Source organism: Hyla sarda, chromosome 5 (genome assembly GCF_029499605.1).
Source record: "Hyla sarda isolate aHylSar1 chromosome 5, aHylSar1.hap1, whole genome shotgun sequence".
Lineage (NCBI taxonomy): Eukaryota > Metazoa > Chordata > Amphibia > Anura > Hylidae > Hyla > Hyla sarda.
The window spans coordinates 21,889,263-21,908,147 of record NC_079193.1 but is presented as its reverse complement, the minus strand read 5'-3'; the positions used below and the strand labels follow the sequence as shown (position 1 = coordinate 21,908,147).

General features: G+C 41.8%; 1 protein-coding gene across 9 annotated transcripts in view; it reads left to right on the top strand.

The window, feature by feature from the left end:
* PPP1R9A (protein phosphatase 1 regulatory subunit 9A) overlaps positions 1-18,885 on the top strand; it is a 325,401-nt gene that overhangs the window by 289,595 nt on the left and 16,921 nt on the right. For 5 of the 9 annotated variants that reach the window (XM_056518981.1, XM_056518980.1, XM_056518982.1 and 2 more), the window contains exons 12-14: positions 10,414-10,458; positions 15,088-15,245; positions 17,716-17,760. In XM_056518981.1, coding sequence (XP_056374956.1) covers positions 10,414-10,458; positions 15,088-15,245; positions 17,716-17,760 — 248 coding nt within the window. The remainder of the gene's footprint in view (positions 1-10,413; positions 10,459-15,087; positions 15,246-17,715; positions 17,761-18,885) is intronic. The other 4 variants (XM_056518985.1, XM_056518987.1, XM_056518986.1 and 1 more) reach the window with 4 other exon arrangements.

The window sequence follows — 18,885 nt, the reverse complement described above, 5'->3', positions numbered from 1 at the left end:
TTTTACAGCTATTCACCCGCACTATAACCCAGTACATTGAGGTAAAGGGGTACTTTGCTGCTAGACATGTTATCCACTATACAAAGGATAGGGGATAACATGTCTGATCACTGGGGTCAGACATGAACTCTGCCGTGGCACCCCAGTCATCCAGTGCACGGTGTGAACTCCACTCGTGACGGATAACATGCATAGGGGAGAAGTACCCCTTTAAGTGTGGGTGACCTAACTGTAAGTTTCTCTTTAACGTGAAGTGCCCATCAAGTTTAAACTATGTTAGTTGAGATGGGAAACCCTTTTAAAGGGGTACTCCAGTGGAAAATTTTTTTTTTTTTTTTTTTTATCAACTGGTGCCAGAAAGTTAAACAGATTTGTAAATTACTTCTATTAAACAAATCTTAATCCTTCCAGTACTTATTAGCTGCTGAATACTACAGAGGAAATTCTTTTCTTTTTGGAACACAGTGCTCCTCTGCTGACATCACAACCACAGTGCTCTCTGCTGACATCTCTGTCCATTTTAAGAACTGTCCAGAGTAGGAGAAAATCCCCATAGCAAACATATGCTGCTCGGGACAGTTCCTAAAATGTCAGCAGAGATGTCAGCAGAGAGCACTGTGCTCGTGATGTCAGCAGAGGAGCACTGTGTTCCAAAAAGAAAATAATTTCCTCTGTAGTATTCAGCAGCTAATAAGTACTGGAAGGATTAAGATTTTTTAATAGAAGTCATTTACAAATCTGGTTAACTTTCTGGCACCAGTTGATTGAGAGAAAAAAAAAAAAAAAAGGTTTCCACCGGAGTACCCCTTTAATTGAGGAGAACCTTTCAGTAAAATGGTAAATGGTAAAGTCTACAAATTCGCTCAGCTCTTAAGTGCCGGCACCATTTTATTTTATTTGTTTATATTTAACCTTTTAACCGCCAATGAAATCTTCTTAGTATGCCGCTTCTGAAATGTCTTCCCGTGTTCTAAAACCCGACAGGTAAGTTTGTCAATCTTGGTCTACGGTTACAAAATGGTTAGAAAATTAAAGAAATCAACTAAAGGATTAAAAAAAAAAAAAAAAAATGCGCCAATATTCTATTTTTCTCCTGGTATTTGGCAGGAACTTGTACTCATGTTTTTAACTCAAAATGACATTCTAGATCAGTGGTTTCCAAACTGTGAACCTCCAGCTGTTGCAAAACTACAACTCCCAGCTTGCCCGGACAGCCTTTGGCTGTCCGGGCATGCTGGGAGTTGTAATTTTGCAATAGCTGGAGGTCCTCAGCTGGAGGTCCACAGTTTATCTCTTTCCAGTCCCAACCTGATACCAGTCATTCTCCCTGTAAATTCTCTAGTGACCCTGAGGAACGTTTTTTTTTCATGATATCTCCCCCCCCCTTCCCCTTTTACCAATCACAGCCCATCACTCCCATCTTTTCCCCCTTTACATTCTTCACCGACTTCAGAGGAAATAAAGGCGCTTTTCTCCATTTTACCACCCCTTTTCCAATCACAGTCCATTACTGTCAGCCCTTCCCAGTGCAGCTTCCAGTGACCATAGGGAAACATACAGGACCTTTTCTTCATGTTATCTCCCCTTTTACTGTAATCACTTCCCCTGTACTTTCTCCAGCAACTTCTGAGGAAGTACAGGAACTTCTCTTTAATGGGGTACTCCAGTGGAAAAAGTTTTTTGTTTTTTAATCAACTGGTGGCAGAAAGTTAAACAGATTTATAAATGACTTCTATTAATAAATCTTTACCCTTCCAGTACTTATTAGCAGCTGTGTGCTACAGAGGAAATTCTTTTATTTTTGAATTTATTTTTTGTCTTGTCCACAGTGCTCTCTGCCGACACCTGATGCCCGTATCAGGAACTATCCAGAGCAGGAGAAAATCCCCATAGAAAACCTATGCTGCTCTGGACAGCTCCTGATACGGACAGAGGTGTCAGCAGAGAGCACTGTGGACAAGACAAAAAAGAATTCAAAATGAAAATAATTTCCTCTGTAGCATACAGCTGCTTAAAAGTACTGGAAGGATAAAGATTTTTTAATAGAAGTCATTTACAAATCTGTGAATTCAGGTAGAAGACAGACATGGTCACACATCTACAATCTTGTATAATGATCTGATTGCTTCTCAGCATAATATCAAAAACTAACAGGTTGTTAGTATACATTTTTGATCAAAAAGTACAAGCCCACTCGCCACGTCAAGGCCACCTATTCAGAGTGGGTCCCTAACGTCCCTAGCATAAAATGGCGCAGCACTAGGCGGCGACCACCACCGCCGCGACACCAGTGCCCACGGGGGGGGGGGGGGGGGGAACGACCCACTGGCAGAGCGCCCCCAATGCCACTCAAACCAGTCTATGGGCCGCACCCGCCCGCAGACACAGTTTTCAAATAATGTTTCTCACCGGAATACCCCTTTAAAGTGGGTTGAGAACACAAAGAAAAATTCCTGAATTATAAAGGGGCACTCCGCTGGAAAACATTATTTATTTATTTTTTTTCCATCAACTGGTGCCAGAAAGTTAAACAGATTTGTAAATGACTTATATTTAAAAATCTTAATCCTTCCAGTACTTATCAGCTGCTGTATTCTCCACAGGAAGTTGTATTTCTCTCTGGAGTTCTTTTCTGTCTGACCACAGTGCTCTCTGCTGACACCTCTGTCCATATAAGGAACTGTCCAGAGCAGGATAGGTTTGCTACGGGAATTTGCTCCTACTCTGGACAGTTCCTGACATGGACAGAGGTGTCAGCAGAGAGCACTGTGGTCAGATGGAAAAGAAATTCAAAAACAAAAGAATGTCCTGTGGAGCATACAGCAGCTGATAAGTACTGGAAGGAATAAGATTTTTAAATATAACTCATTTACAAATCTGTTTAACTTTCTGGCACCAGTTGATTAAAAAAAAAATGTTTTCCACCGGAGTACCCCTTTAAGTTATTACCCCTGTTACCAGCACAGCCTGCAACTATCATCTCCCCTGTACAGCCTCCAGTGACCCTGAGGGCAATATACAATACATTTTTGACACCCTTTTACCATTCACAGCCCATCACTGCCATCTCTTCTTCTTGTACTTTCTCCAGGAACTTTTCTTCATGTTATTCATAAGGTCTTTGCTAATTTCCTCTTTTAATGATAAGATTACTCTACTGACCCCGCCCTCTAATGATAAGATGACTCTACTGACTCCACCCTCTAATGATAAGATGACTCTACTGACCCCGCCCTCTAATGATAAGATGACTCTACTGACCCCGCCCTCTAATGATAAGATGACTCTACTGACCCCGCCCTCTAATGATAAGATGACTCTACTGACCCCGCCCTCTAATGATAAGATGACTCTACTGACCCCGCCCTCTAATGATAAGATGACTCTACTGACCCCACCCTCTAATGATAAGATGACTCTACTGACCCCGCCCTCTAATGATAAGATGACTCTACTGACCCCGCCCTCTAATGATAAGATGACTCTACTGACCCCGCCCTCTAATGATAAGATGACTCTACTGACTCCACCCTCTAATGATAAGATGACTCTACTGACCCCACCCTCTAATGATAAGATGACTCTACTGACTCTGCCCTCTAAAGATAAGATGACTCTACTGACCCCGCCCTCTAATGATAAGATGACTCTACTGACCCCGCCCTCTAATGATAAGATGACACTACTGACCCTGCCCTCTAATGATAAGATGACTCTACTGAACCCGCCCTCTATTGATAAGATGACTCTACTGACCCTGCCCTCTAATGATAAGATGACTCTACTGACCCCGCCCTCTAATGATAAGATGACTCTACTGACCCCGCCCTCTAATGATAAGATGACTCTACTGACCCTGCCCTCTAATGATAAGATGACTCTACTGACCCCGCCCTCTAATGATAAGATGACTCTACTGAACCCGCCCTCTATTGATAAGATGACTCTACTGACCCTGCCCTCTAATGATAAGATGACTCTACTGACCCCACCCTCTAATGATAAGATGACTCTACTGACCCCGCCCTCTAATGATAAGATGACTCTACTGACCCTGCCCTCTAATGATAAGATGACTCTACTGACCCCGCCCTCTAATGATAAGATGACTCTACTGAACCCGCCCTCTATTGATAAGATGACTCTACTGATCCTGCCCTCTAATGATAAGATGACTCTACTGACCCCGCCCTCTAATGATAAGATGACTCTACTGACCCCGCCCTCTAATGATAAGATGACTCTACTGACCCTGCCCTCTAATGATAAGATGACTCTACTGACCCCGCCCTCTAATGATAAGATGACTCTACTGACCCCGCCCTCTAATGATAAGATGACTCTACTGACCCCGCCCTCTAATGATAAGATGACTCTACTGACCCCGCCCTCTAATGATAAGATGACTCTACTGACCCTGCCCTCTAATGATAAGATGACTCTACTGACCCCACCCTCTAATGATAAGATGACTCTACTGACCCCGCCCTCTAATGATAAGATGACTCTACTGACCCCGCCCTCTAATGATAAGATGACTCTACTGACCCCGCCCTCTAATGATAAGATGACTCTACTGACCCCACCCTCTAATGATAAGATGACTCTACTGACTCCGCCCTCTAATGATAAGAAGATGACTCTGCAGACTCCTCTCGAATGATAGTAAGATGACTGCTGACTCCATCTTCTAATTATAAAAGATGACTGTGCTAACTTCACTCCTTAAAGGAGTAGTGCGGTGAAACTTAACTTAAGTAATAGATGACGGGGGTCCGACCCTTTGGATCCCCCGCGATCTCCTGAATGGGGCTCCGGCAGTCTGCCGGAAGCAGCCTTTCCGACCCCCACTGGAAGCCGCGGCCGACACGCCCTCTCCCTGTATCTCTATGGGATCATTTCGGCATGCCCCCTTCCCGCAGACTGCTGGGGCGCTGTTCAGGAGATCCTGGGGGGTCCCAAAGGTCGGACACTCCACAATCTATAACTTATCCTCTATGGGGAATAAGTTATGTTTTACTACAGAACTTCTTTAATGATGAGATGATTCTGCTGACCCTGCCCTTTAATAAAAATGAGATGACTCTGCTGACCCCACCCTCTAATGGTTATGAGATGACTCTGCTCACTCCGCCCTCTAATGATAATGAGCTGACTCTGCTGACTCCGCCCTCTAATGATGCTAAGATGACTCTGTTGATCACACCCTCTAATGATAATGAGATGAATATTTAGACCCTGCCATTAACCCCTTAAAGGGGTATTCTGGGATTTTTTTTTATTTAACTATGCTACAGGGGCTGTAAAGTTAGTGTAGTTCATAATATAGTGTCTGTACCTGTGTGTGACGGTTTTCTCACAATTCATATGTGATTTTTACCCCAATATTTTTTTTTTAAATCATACAAAATTAGTGTTGTCTCAGATTTTTCCCAGCTTGCAATGCGGCCAAGACCTGACTCACTAGTCAGCTGATGACAAGCAGCCTGTCTGCTTCAATGAGTGGAGGGATCAACCTGCAACTAATGCAACAGCTGGAGGCACCCTGATTGAAAACCACAGGTCTGCAGCTCATTTATGTCTCAATGGGTGGGGTGGCTGATGTTTGGGAAGGAGGAAAATAGAATTGTGGGATTTATAGTCAAAAAAAGAAAAGTCAAACAGGAAATACCAGTTCACAAAAAGCTAACCACAGTATTATGGTAATCTCACAACATGGCCATTTAGCCCCAAGACAAGCACAGATCCTTCCTAATCATGTCCATTACTGTCTGCCAGGTAAGTACTAAAATCACCTTATGGTGGAGAACCCCTTTAAGGACTCAGCCCATTTAGGCCTTAAGGACAATTTTATTTTTACATTTTCATTTTTTCCTTCTCGCCTTCTAAAAATCATAACTCTTTTATATTTTCATCCACAGACTAGTATGAGGGCTTGTTTTTTTGCGTGACCAGTTGTCCTTTGTAATGATATTTAAAAAATGACAACCAAAAAAAATATATATATATTTGTGTGGGGAAATTGATAGGAAAACCACAATTTAGCAAATTTTGGAAGGTTTCGTTTTCAAACTGTACACTTTACGGTAAAAATGACATGTTTTCTTTATTCTGTGGGTCAAAATGATTAAAATGATACCATGATCACATACTTTTCTATTATTGTACCGCTTTTAAAAAATCGCAAACTTTTTAACCAAATTAGTACGATTAAAATCCCTCTATGTTGCTGACCTATAACTTTTTATTTTTCCGTATAAGCGGCGGTATAAGGGCTCATTTTTTGCGCCGTGATCTGTACTTTTTATTGATACTACATTTGCATATATAAAACTTTTAATACTTTTTTTATCAATTTGTTTGGGAGCAATTTTGGACTTGAGAAAAAATTTTTTACGCGCACACCGTTCACCGTACGGGATAATTGACATAATATTTTCATAGTTCGGATATTTACGCACATGGCGATACCAAATATGTTTATATAAATTTATATAAGTTAATTTTTAAGTTATAAGTTTATATAAAGGGACAATTTACATTTTTATTGGGGGAGGGGATTTTTCAAATTTTTTAAAACTTTTTTTTAAAACTTTTTTTTACCTTTATTTATAGACTTTAATAGTCCTCATAGGGGACTATCTATAGCAATCATTTGATTGCTAATATTGTTCAGTGCTATGCATAGGACACAGCACTGATCAGTATTATCGTTGATCTTCTGCTCTGGTCTGCTCGATCTCAGACCAGAGCAGAAGACGCCGGGAGATGGACAGAGGCAGGTGAGGGGACCTCCGTCTGCCATTATGGATGATCGGATGCCCGCAGCAGCTAAGGGGTTAAATGATAATGAGATGACTCTGCTGACCCCTTCCTCTAATAATAATGAGATGACTCTGCTGACCCCACTTTCTAATAATAATGAGATGACTCTGCTGACCCCTCCCTCTAATAATAACGAGATGACTCTGCTGACCCCACTTTCTAATGATAATGAGATGACTCTTCTGACTTCCCCTCCTAATGATAACAAGATGTCTATTCTGACTCCACCCTTTAATGATAATAGGATGACTCTACTGATCCCACCCTCTATTGATCATGAGCTGACTGCTGACTCCGCCCTCTAATGATACTAAAATGTTTCTGCTGACCCTGCCATCTAAAGATAATGAGATGAATCTGCTGGCCTTGCCCTTAAATGATAAGTTGATGACTCTGCTGACTCCACACTTTAATGATAATGAGATGACTCTTCTGATTTCCCCACCTTATGATAACTAGTTGACTGTGCTGACTCCACCCTCTAATGGTAATAGTATGACTCTACTGATCGAACCCTCTAGTGATAATGAGCTAACACTGCTGACTCTGCCCTGTAATGATACTAAGATGACTCTGCTGACCCCACCCTCTAATGATAATGAAATAACTCAGCTGACTCCACCCTCTAATGATAATGAGATGACTCAGCTGACTCCACCCTCTAATGATAATGAGATGACTCAGCTGACTCCACCCTCTAAAGATAATGAGATGACTTTGTTGGCTCCTCCCTCCGATAATAATGATGGCAATCTACAGACTACGCTCTCTAAAAATAATGAGCTGACCTGTTCCTGCTGTCCCAGTCTATACAGCAAAGCTAAAAAGGAGCTGAAAAAAAGAAGATAGTGTAATTAAAAGGGGTACTCAATTTTTTTCAAATCAACTGGTGCCAGAAAGTTAAACAGATTTGTAAATTATTTCTATTTAAAAATCTTAATCCTTCCAGTATTTATCAGCTGCTGAATGCTCCACAGGAATTTGTATTTCTTTCTGGAGTTCATTCCTGTCTGACCACAGTGCTCTCTTCTGACACCTCTGTCAATGTCAGGAAGCGTCCAGATCAGGAGCAAATCCCCATAGCAGACATCTCCTGCTCTAAACAGTTCCAGATACAGACAGAGGTGTCAGCAGAGAGCACTGTTATCAAACTGCAAAGAACTCCAGAAAGAAATACAACTTCCTCTGTAGTATACAGCAGCTGATAAGTACTGGAAGGATTAAGATTTTTAAATAGAAGTAATTTACAATTCTGTTTAACTTTCTGGCACCAGTTGATTTGAAACAAATTTGTTTTACACCGGAGTACCCCTTTAAGGTTTTTCCAGTTAAAACATAGTGATGGCCTATTCTCAGGAAAGCTCATCAATATCAGATCGGTGGGATACTGACAGCTGGCACCCCCCTGCCGGTCAGCTGTTTGCCTGAGCTTTGACCCCAGCATATGCACCTGTGGTCTTCAACCTGCGGACCTCCAGATGTTGCAAAACTACAACTCCCAGCATGCCCGGACAGCCAACGGCTGTCCGGGCATGCTGGGAGTTGTAGTTTTGCCACATCTGGAGGTCCGCAGGTTGAAGACCACTGATATACACAGTGAATAGAGCCAGAAGCCAATGGCTTTCCGGGCATGCTGGCAGTTGTAGTTTTACAACAGCTGGAGGCACCCTGGTTGGGAAACACTGCCTAAGGGTATGATCACACGTACTGTATACCCTGCAGATTTTATATAGTGGATATTTATGCTGCAGATCGTTTCCTGTGTAAATCAATATAATCAAATAGTGAAACACAGTGTAAAATCTGCAACATAAAATCCACAGCGTGTACAGTATGTGCGAACATACCCTTAAAGGAGAAATCCAACGTATCCCCTATCTACAGGATAGCTGTTTGTGGAGGGTCCGAGCGCTGGGACCCTCTATGATCATCAGGACCGGACCCGGAGCTTAGTGAGTAGCCTGCGGCACGCGCTCCATTCATTTCTATGGGAGCGACGAAAGGACCTGAGTACAGTACTCAGGCATTTCTTCTCATTGAAATGAAGGGCGGGCTGTCAACCAGTAGATGACACGCGCTCCTCACTGAGAGAGTCAGGGTCCCATTCCGGAGATCGTCGGTGGGGGGGTCCCAGTGGTCGGACCCCTGGCAGCTACTTATCCCCTATACTGCGGATAAGGGATACGTTTACTGTTACCAAAGTGCTCCTTTAGGGTGCGTTGACACGTGCATATATTTGCTGCAGATTTTTATGCCCATTGACTTCAATGGGAAGCAAAATCTGCTTAAGCAAATCTGCAGCAGAAAATATGCACGTCTGAACGGTATTCCAGGTAAAAACTTTTTTTTATATATCAACTGGCTCCGGAAAGTTAAACAGATTTGTAAATTACTTCTATTAAAAAAAAATCTTAATCCTTCCAATAGTTATTAGCCTCTGAAGTTGAGTTGCTGTTTTCTGTCTAACTACTTTCTGATGACTCACGTCCCGGGAGCTGTCCAGCTCCTATGGGGATATTCTCCCATCATACACAGCTCCCGGGACGTGACATCATCATTGAGCAGTTAGACTGAAAACTTCAGAAGCTAATAACTATTGGAAGGATTAAGATTTTTTTAATAGAAGTAATTTACTAATCTGTTTAACTTTCCGGAGCCAGTTGATATATATATAAAAAAAAGTTTTTGCCTGGAATACCCCTTTAAGCTGTTTTCCAGTGCTGGTGCCATTTCTGTGGAAAGAACCGCATATGATTCAAACTTTCTTTTAATTCTGTTGCTTTTCTGTTACATTTTGAACAATCCTGCTTGTCCTTGTGTAACCGTTATGTGTCTCTGGGGGATGTTAGGGATTTCATTAAAGGACATCTGCAGCAAAAACAACTTATCCCCTATCCACAGGATAGAGGATAAGTGCCTGATTGCGGGGGGTCCGATCACTGGGAACCCCCCACGATCTCCTGAATGTGCGTCGGCTAATGCGCATAGCATCGACCTCATTGAGGTCGACTGTACGCCCCCTCTCCATACAGCTCTATGGGAGAGGCTGCATCCCCGCCTCTCCCATAGAGATACATGGAGGGGGCGTGTCAGCCGCAACGTAATGTTGCGGCCGACACGCCTCCTGCACTGGAGAGCCGCAACGGAGCCGGGGCCCTGTGCAGGAGATCGCCGGAGGGGTCCCAGTGTTTGCCCCCCCCCACAATCAACCACTTATCCCCTATCCTGTGGATGTTTTTGCTGCATATTTCCTTTAATCATTCTGTCCAAATGTAAAAAATTTACATTGTTATGGAAAATTTTGTGAAAAGAAAGCTCAAAAATAAATACACTTTGTTCATTCTGGTGTTGAATCCGAGGGGGCGGCACATGGCTCAAAGAGCACCAATGGGGAGATGCACCTGTGTCATGCTCCTCCCCCTCGGATCCTGCACTAGATATAACACAGAGTCATTTTAATGGGTGTTCCTTTAACCCTCTAAACAATATCTAGTTGTCTGTATTTCCATTTTAACCCTTGAATCTCCTTCCTTTCTTTTTAACAATGTTGTCTTTGCTAACATCATTAACTATCAACTCTGTGCACAGTTTCAGAAGGCGCAGCCAAAAGTGCAGACCACGATGATGTGTTTGGTGAGTTGCTATTATAAATCATACTGTGACAATAATCACTTTAGGTATAATGTTCCTGGTGAGACATAATACTGTAATACAAACATTTCTCAATTTACATTATATCTCTATTAAAGATAGAACAGCTTTATAAATACTTTGCGTTACTGTTTTTGTATTTTTTTTATTTTCAGTTTTTTTTCTCTATTCATATTTAAAGCTTCTTTCAAAACTCTGCAGTTTCCCAATTGGAGTTTTTCTCTACCCCCTTCAGACATGCCCACCCCCTTTAGATATGCCCGCTCCCTTAACCTGCCTTCCCAACCCACCATAGACCACATAAAGGGGTACTCCACTGTTCCAGCGTCCAGTAACATTTTGTTCTGAACACTGGGTGTGGGGTGCGGGGGGTCGTGACATCACTGTCACGCCCCTCAAGACATCATGCCACGCCCCCTCAATGCAAGTCTATAGGAGGGGGCGTGACAGCAGTCACGCCCCCTCCCATAGACTTGCATTGAGGGGGCATAACGTGACAACACGAGGGGCGTGGCCGCAACATCATGTCCCCATGCACCCAGCGTTTGGAAAAAAAATGTTCCGGTCCCTGGGGCAGTGGAGTACCCTTTTAATGATTACTGGTAGAGATAAGCGAACTTACAGTAAATTCGATTTGTCACGAACTTCTCCGCTCGGCAGTTGATGCCTTTTCCTGCATAAATTAGTTCAGCTTACCGGTGCTCCGGTGGGCTGGAAAAGGTGGATACAGTCCTAGGAGACTCTTTCCTAGGACTGTATCCACCTTTTCCAGCCCACCGGAGCACCTGAAGGCTGAACTAATTTACGCAGGAAAAGTCATCAACTGCCGAGCCGAGAAGTTTGTGACGAATCGAATTTACTGTAAGTTCACTCATCTCTAATTACTGGCAATAATGGTAGGGTTTCAAGGTGCAGCTACAGCATGTGGACAAAGTTTCTCCTACATATGGTCACCATTGGATGCACAGTCAGGCACTGAGGCAGGAATGATGTTAATATCCTTTACAGTACAGATCAGAGCAGGGGAAATGCAGAGTAACCCTTGGGAGTCTTTTGCCTTGCTGGAACTTGTAGTATTTTACACTTGACAGAAGTTTAGTTTTCTTTAGACTTTATACTGTGACTTTTAGGGTACGTTCCCACCTGGCGAATACGCAGCGTATTTCATGCTGCGTATCCCTCGCTCACCATACACACAAGGCTTTCCCGCAGCAGCCCTATGTGTGCAGTAAGTTTTGAAGGCGGGGCCGTGTGCCGGCGTGACTATGCTCCGCCTCCAAAACTCACTACACATATAGAAAGCCTTGTGTGTATGGTGAGCGAGGGATACGCAGCGTATTTCCCGCTGCTGCTGCAGATTTTATGCAGAGTGAAATATACGTATACGCCAGGTGGGAACGTGCCCTTAGATTGTAGACTTGTGACTTCAGACCACCCACGTTGACTTAAAGGGGTACTCCGGTGAAAACCTTTTTTCTTTTAAATCAACTGGTGCCAGAAAGTTAAACATATTTGTAAATTACTTCTATTAAAAAATCTTAATCCTTCCAGTAATTATTAGCTGCTGAATGCTACAGAGGAAATTCCTTTATTTTTGGAACACTGATGACATCACGAGCACAGTGCTCTCTGCTGACATCTCTGTCCATTTTAGCAACCGTGCATAGCAGATGTATGCTAAGGGCAGCATGGTGGCTTAGTGGTTAGCACTGCTGCCTTGGGGTTCAAATCCCACTAAGGACAACTATAAATAAAGACTTATTATTATTATTATTATAATAACGTCAGCAAAGAGCTCTGTGCTCGTGATGTCATCAGAGAGCATTCCAAAAAGAAAAGAATTTCCTCTGTAGTATTCAGCAGCTAATAAGGACAGGAAGGATTAAGATTTTTTAATAGAAGTAATTTACAAATCTGTTTAACTTTCCGGAGCCAGTTGATTTAAAAGAAAAAAGGTTTTCACCGGAGTACCCCTTTAAGACTGACTGTTGTAGTTTTCCCCGGAGCTTTCGCTTACTGCCAGGCATGGACTGTAGACTATGGGATCAAGAGTTGCCTGAGGCTTTCTCTCTCCTGCTATTCGAGACTGCAGACTGGACCTGTGCGATGGGGTTCTTGTAAATGTGTGGTTGTTGACTTTTGATTTTTACCTCCGCTCTAAACTGAACTGACTTACACACTTCCCCCCCCCCCCCTACACTATATAAGGATTAGGCTAGGTGGCATACTATTGGGCATCAGGTGGTTTACTCTGCATGACTTCCCTTAATATACAGTAACACTGATACATGTGCATTAGCACAACAAAATCACAAGATAACAAAATACAATATACAATGGAGTAGTGGAGTAGAATAGCGACACTGGAGGCAACGTTTACCGGACAGGACAACATCCTGTACTGGGTCACCGCACTAACCTATTGAGAGCATCAGAGATGTTTTCAATAACGCACGCTATACCAAGCATGTTTTTATTAACCTATGCAGTACCCTGGATCACCAGGGATGCTTATATGAAAACTATACCCTAAAGCACCAGAGATGTTTTCATTAAACGGGTACTCCTCTGGAAAACATTTTCTTTTAAATCAACTGGTGCCAGAAAGTTAAACAGATTTGTAAATTACTTCTACTAAAAAAATCTTAATCCTTCCAGTACTTATCAGCTGCTGTATGCTCCACAGGAAGTTCTTTTCTTTTAGAATTTCCTTTCAGTCTGACCACAGTGCTCTCTTCTGGCACCTCTGTCCATTTTAGGAACTGTCCAGAGCAAGAGACATTTGCTATGGGGATTTTCTCCTTCTCTGGACAGTTCCTAAAATGGACAGAGGTGTCAGCAGAGAGCACTGTGGTCAGACTGAAAGGAAATTCTAAAAGAAAAGAACTTCTTCCTGTGGAGCATACAAGCTGATAAGTACTGGAAGGATTAAGATTTTTGAATAGAAGTAATTTACAAATCTGTTTAACTTTCTGGCACCAGTTGATGTAAAATAAAAAATGTTTTCCACCGGAGTACCCCTTTAAAGTGAATGGGACCCACGACGCCATAGTATATATATATTGTATATTGGCATTCCTTTATGACGGCTGGTCTCACAAACAGGGTTTTTTGGAAAAACTTTTTCACTACAATTTTTCATAAATTTTTTTGAGCCAAATGATAACCTTTAATTCTCCTCCTTCCTGCTTAAAAAAAAACTACAAGAATACACTCTGCGTAAAACCTTCCCTGGGCTCCAGCCTTTCTTGAAAAATTGTTCCTGCAGTTTTTAATGCAGTCTTTCTGAGACAAAGCCAGAAGGGCCCAGAAGCAGTGTCAGGGCCCAGAAGTAGTGTAAGGGCCCAGAAGTAGTGTCAGGGCCCAGAAGTAGTGTCAGGGCCCAGAAGTAGTGTAAGGGCCCAGAAGTAGTGTCAGGGCCCAGAAGTAGTGTCAGGGCCCAGAAGTAGTGCCAGGGCCCAGAAGTAGTGTCAGGGCCCAGAAGTAGTGTAAGGGCCCAGAAGTAGTGTAAGGGCCCAGAAGTAGTGTCAGGGCCCAGAAGTAGTGTCAGGGCCCAGAAGTAGTGTCAGGGCCCAGAAGTAGTGTCAGGGCCCAGAAGTAGTGTCAGGGCCCAGAAGTAGTGTCAGGGCCCAGAAGTAGTGTCAGGGCCCAGAAGTAGTGTCAGGGCCCAGAAGTAGTGTCAGGGCCCAGAAGTAGTGTCAGGGCCCAGAAGTAGTGTCAGGGCCCAGAAGTAGTTTCAGGGCCCAGAAGTAGTGTCAGGGCCCAGAAGTAGTGTCAGGGCCCAGAAGTAGTGTCAGGGCCCAGAAGTAGTGTCAGGGCCCATGCACCTTACTTCTTATACACTCAGAATGAATTCTCAGCAGAAACTGCTTCCAGCAGAATCCCATTGATGTCAATGGGATTCTGCTGCTCAGTGCAGACTACGGAACTTTCCTCCCGGATACGGATTCCCCCTAAAGAATTAACATGTTCATTTATTCATGCAACAGAATTTCCCCCGGAAAAGCCCATTGTCAATGGGACTTTGAATTGTAGGGATTTATTTTCACAGCAATTTCTGTGCGAAATGAACCCCTATTCCTGGTAGCACTAGTCTGCTGATGGAACGTGTATAGGCCCATATCCATTCCTCTTCAGTCCATGCCTGATTTTGGCTTTGAAAACTGAACAAGAACTGATAGATAGATAGATATGAGATAGATAGATATATATGAGATAGATAGATATGAGAGATAGATAGATAGATATGAGAGATAGATAGATAGATAGATATGAGAGATAGATAGATTGATATGAGATAGATAGATAGATAGATTGATAGATATGAGATAGATAGATAGATATGAGATAGATAGAAATGAGATAGATAAATAGATAGATAGATAGATAATGAGATAGATATGAGATAGATACATAGATATGAGATAGATACATAGATTTGAGATAGATAGATAGATAGATAGATAGATATGAGAGAGATAGATATAAGATAGATAGATATGAGATAGATAGATAGATAGATAGATAGATATGAGATAGATAGATAGATATGAGTTAAATATAAATATATAGACTTTTCTTTCTTATATGTCTCACATATTTGTATTGCAGGCTTCAATGAAGCGATCCCTGAAACAGAGAGACTGGATTCCAAAGTTCTGAAAACTCGAGCGCATCTTATAGTAAAGAGCAAAAGACAGAGACCGTCCAGAGCGCGGTTAGGAGACAGCATCAGCTCCACCGATGGAGAGGACAGCATTGAGAGGAAGGTAGGACCCGGGACTCCAGGCTCATATATGGCGGTGTTGTTTGCCAATGTGACCGCTCTGTCTCATCACTACAAGCCCACATTGACCTCATTGTCAGCAAATAAAAAGACGTTGTCTCAGGAGGTCGTCCCCTCTTCATATGACGTGTTAGGGAACATGGACATCATAGAAAGGGAACAGCTCTGTAATAGCAGCTCCTGTTATGTCCGGATTAAAGGGAATCTCTCCCCTAGAACATTTTTACTCATTACCACCAGATACTGAAACATGTTCTTTTTTTTCTACTCTGATTCTGTTTTCTGATTCTAATTTATTTAGACAAAACCAACATCTCCAGATCCTATTCTTTGCATGGGTCAGGCTTGTGGGCATGCTCTGTGACCTGTGCAGAGGTCATTCTACAGAGAAGGGGAAAGTAGAACTACTATTGTCTTTTCCATCTACGGATGTTGCCTTTCACTATAATGCTGTACTGTTCACTTTCCAGCAGTCTCCTCCTTATCATCACATACAGAACAGGAAGTCTCTGTTTCTAGGCCTAGTCGCCAGAATTAAAAATACAAGATCTCAGGATTTATTATATAGATTTATTTATTTATTCATTCATCCATTTATTTATTTATTCTTTCGTTTGCGTGTTTATTTATTCATTTATTAATTTATTTGTTAGTTTTTTTTTTGTATATTTTTTTTTGTTTGCTTGTTTATTTATTTATTTATTTTATTTAATTAGGGGGGAAAAAATACCAAATACTATTTAAAATAAATATGTTTTACATAAAAACACAATTTAAACAATAAGTCATTTTCTGATGACACATTCCCTATAAGCTGTCCTTGTATTATAAAGTCAGAATGGCTGTCCTGTAATACTATATATCCCCTGCAGAGGCTGCTATAGGGGGAGTGTCTGGTTGACCGCGGCTTCTCTTGGCAAAAATAGGTTTGTGCCAGGAGCCAGACCTGATGCAGTCAGTTCAGCCATGCAGAGAAAACTGGTTGGGAATTTATCATTCCCTGCGCAGGTACAGAGTTGCAAAATTGTGCAAAATTTGTGAGCAATCATAGTTTTTAAGCAAAAAAGGGGAAGCTAGACAGGGCTGGTGCATAGGTGATAAATTCCCCCAATGTATTAGAGAGATATTCCAGTGAAAAACATTTTTGTAAATTACTTCTATAATTGTTTTTTAATCCTACCAGTACTTATCAGCTGCTGAAGTTGAGTTGTTCTTTTCTGTCTGACCACAGTGCTCTCTGCTGACACCTCTGTCTGTCTCAGGAACCATCCAGAGCAGGAGCAAATCCCCATAGCAAACCTCTCCTGCTCTGGACAGTTCCCAAGACAGACAGAGGTGTCAGCAGAGAGCACTGGGGTCAGACTGAAAAAAAAACAACTCAACTTCAGCAGCTGATAAGTACTGGTAAGATTTTTTAATAGAAGTGATTTACAAATCTGTTTGACTTTCTGGTGCCAAGTTGATATGATTTTTTTTTTTTTTTTACTGGAATACCCCTTTAAAGGGGTGCTCCCGTGGAAAACTTTTTTTTTTTTTTTAAATCAACTGGTGCCAGAAAGTTAAAGGGGTATTCCAGGCAAAACATTTTTTATATATCAACTGGCTCTGGAAAGTTAAACAGATTTGTAAATTACTTCTATTAAAAAATCTTAATCCTTCCTATAGTTATTAGCTTCTGAAGTTTTCTGTCTAACTGCTCAATGATGATGTCACGTCCCGGGAGCTGTGCATGATGGGAAAATATCCCCATAGAAACTGCACAGCTCCGGGACGTGAGTCATCAGAAAGCAGTTAGACAGAAAACAGCAACTCAACTTCAGAAGCTAATAACTATTGGAAGGATTAAGATTTTTTAATAGAAGTAATTTACAAATCTGTTTAACTCTCCGGAGCCAGTTGATATATATAAAACAGATTTGTAAATCATTTCTATTAAAAAAAATCTTAATCCTTCCAGTACTTTTTAGGGGCTGTATACTAAAGAGAAATCCAAAAAAGAAATGCATTTCCTCTGATGTCATGACCACAGTGCTCTCTGATGACCTCTGCTGTCCATTTTAGGAACTGTCCAGAGCAGCATATGTTTGCTATGGGGATTTTCTCCAGCTTTGGACAGTTCCTAAAATGGACAGCAGAGGTCAGCAGAGAGCACTGTGGTCATGACATCAGAGGAAATGCATTTCTTTTTTGGATTTCTCTTTAGTATACAGCCCCCAAATAGTACTGGAAGGATTAAGATTTTTTTTTAATAGAAGTGATTTACAAATCTGTTTAACTTTCTGGCACCAGTTGATTTAAAAAAAAAAAAAAAAAAAAGGTTTCCACGGGAGTTCCCCTTTAAGAGCAGTTTTCATACTGAGATGACATATCCTCTCCCCCTGCTCCCTGTCTCTCACTGTCTAACACTCATCTCATGTCTAACTCATCCCATCTGTCTGCTGTTTCTCTCGCAGTGCTTCTCTTTCTGGCCGTCTGTAGCCCGCAATACGTGCCGTTCGGTATAGTATTTTCGCTTCCTATATTCATTCTTATTTCAGCGACGAGGCCAGTGTTTCCCAACCAGGGTGCCTCCAGCTGTTGCAAAACTACAACTCCCAACATGCCCGGACAGCCAACGGCTGTCCGGGCATGCTGGGAGTTGTAGTTTTGCTACAGCTGGAGACACCCTGGTTGGGATATACTGCCATAGGCAATGTCTATAAAGTTTTCCTGTTGTGAAAGTTTCTTCTGATTCATTGCATAATATATTTTTTACTGTTCATGTTTCTCATACAGAACTGAAGTGGATATAAGCAATATCACTGTTAGGCTGGGTTCACACTACGTTTTTCAACTACGGTTCCCGCATACGTTTTCTATCAAAAACCGTATGGGAAAAAAACGGATGGGACAGTATGGGAAAAAGTAAACCGTATGCGTTTTTAAACCGTATACTGTTTTTAAAAGTGCATACAGTTCCGTCAGTTTTTATAGAAAAAAAAAACATACGTTTTTGAAAATTTTGTCCATTTTTAATGGGAGGGGTCTTGGGTGGGGACTTTAGGATTCAAATGCGCATGTGCAAAGTAAAAACGTATAAGTTTTTCCCCTATGGAACCGTATACATGTGCGTTTCCCATTGACGTCCGTGGTTGACCACGATTTTGTCTCCGGTTTAAAAACCGTACAGCAACCGCATACGTTTTTTTTAACATGGACGTCAATGGGAAACGCACATGTATACGGTTCCATACGGGAAAAACGTATACGTTTTTACTTTGCACATGTGCATTTGAATCCTAAAGTCCCCACCCAAGACCCCTCCCATTAAAAATGGACAAAATTTTCAAAAACGTATGGGTTTTTTTCTATAAAAACTGACGGAACTGTATGCACTTTTAAAAACAGTATACTGTTTAAAAACGCATACGGTTTACTTTTTCCCATACTGTTCCATCCTTTTTTTTCCCATATGGTTTTTGATAGAAAAAGTATGCGGGAACTGTAGTTGAAAAACGTAGTGTGAACCCAGCCTTACATAGTATTAACCCCTAGATGACACATGACGTACCTGTACGCCTGTGCAGTGTGGAACTTAAAGGGTGAAAAAAAATTTTTTTAATCAACTGATGCCAAAAAGTTAT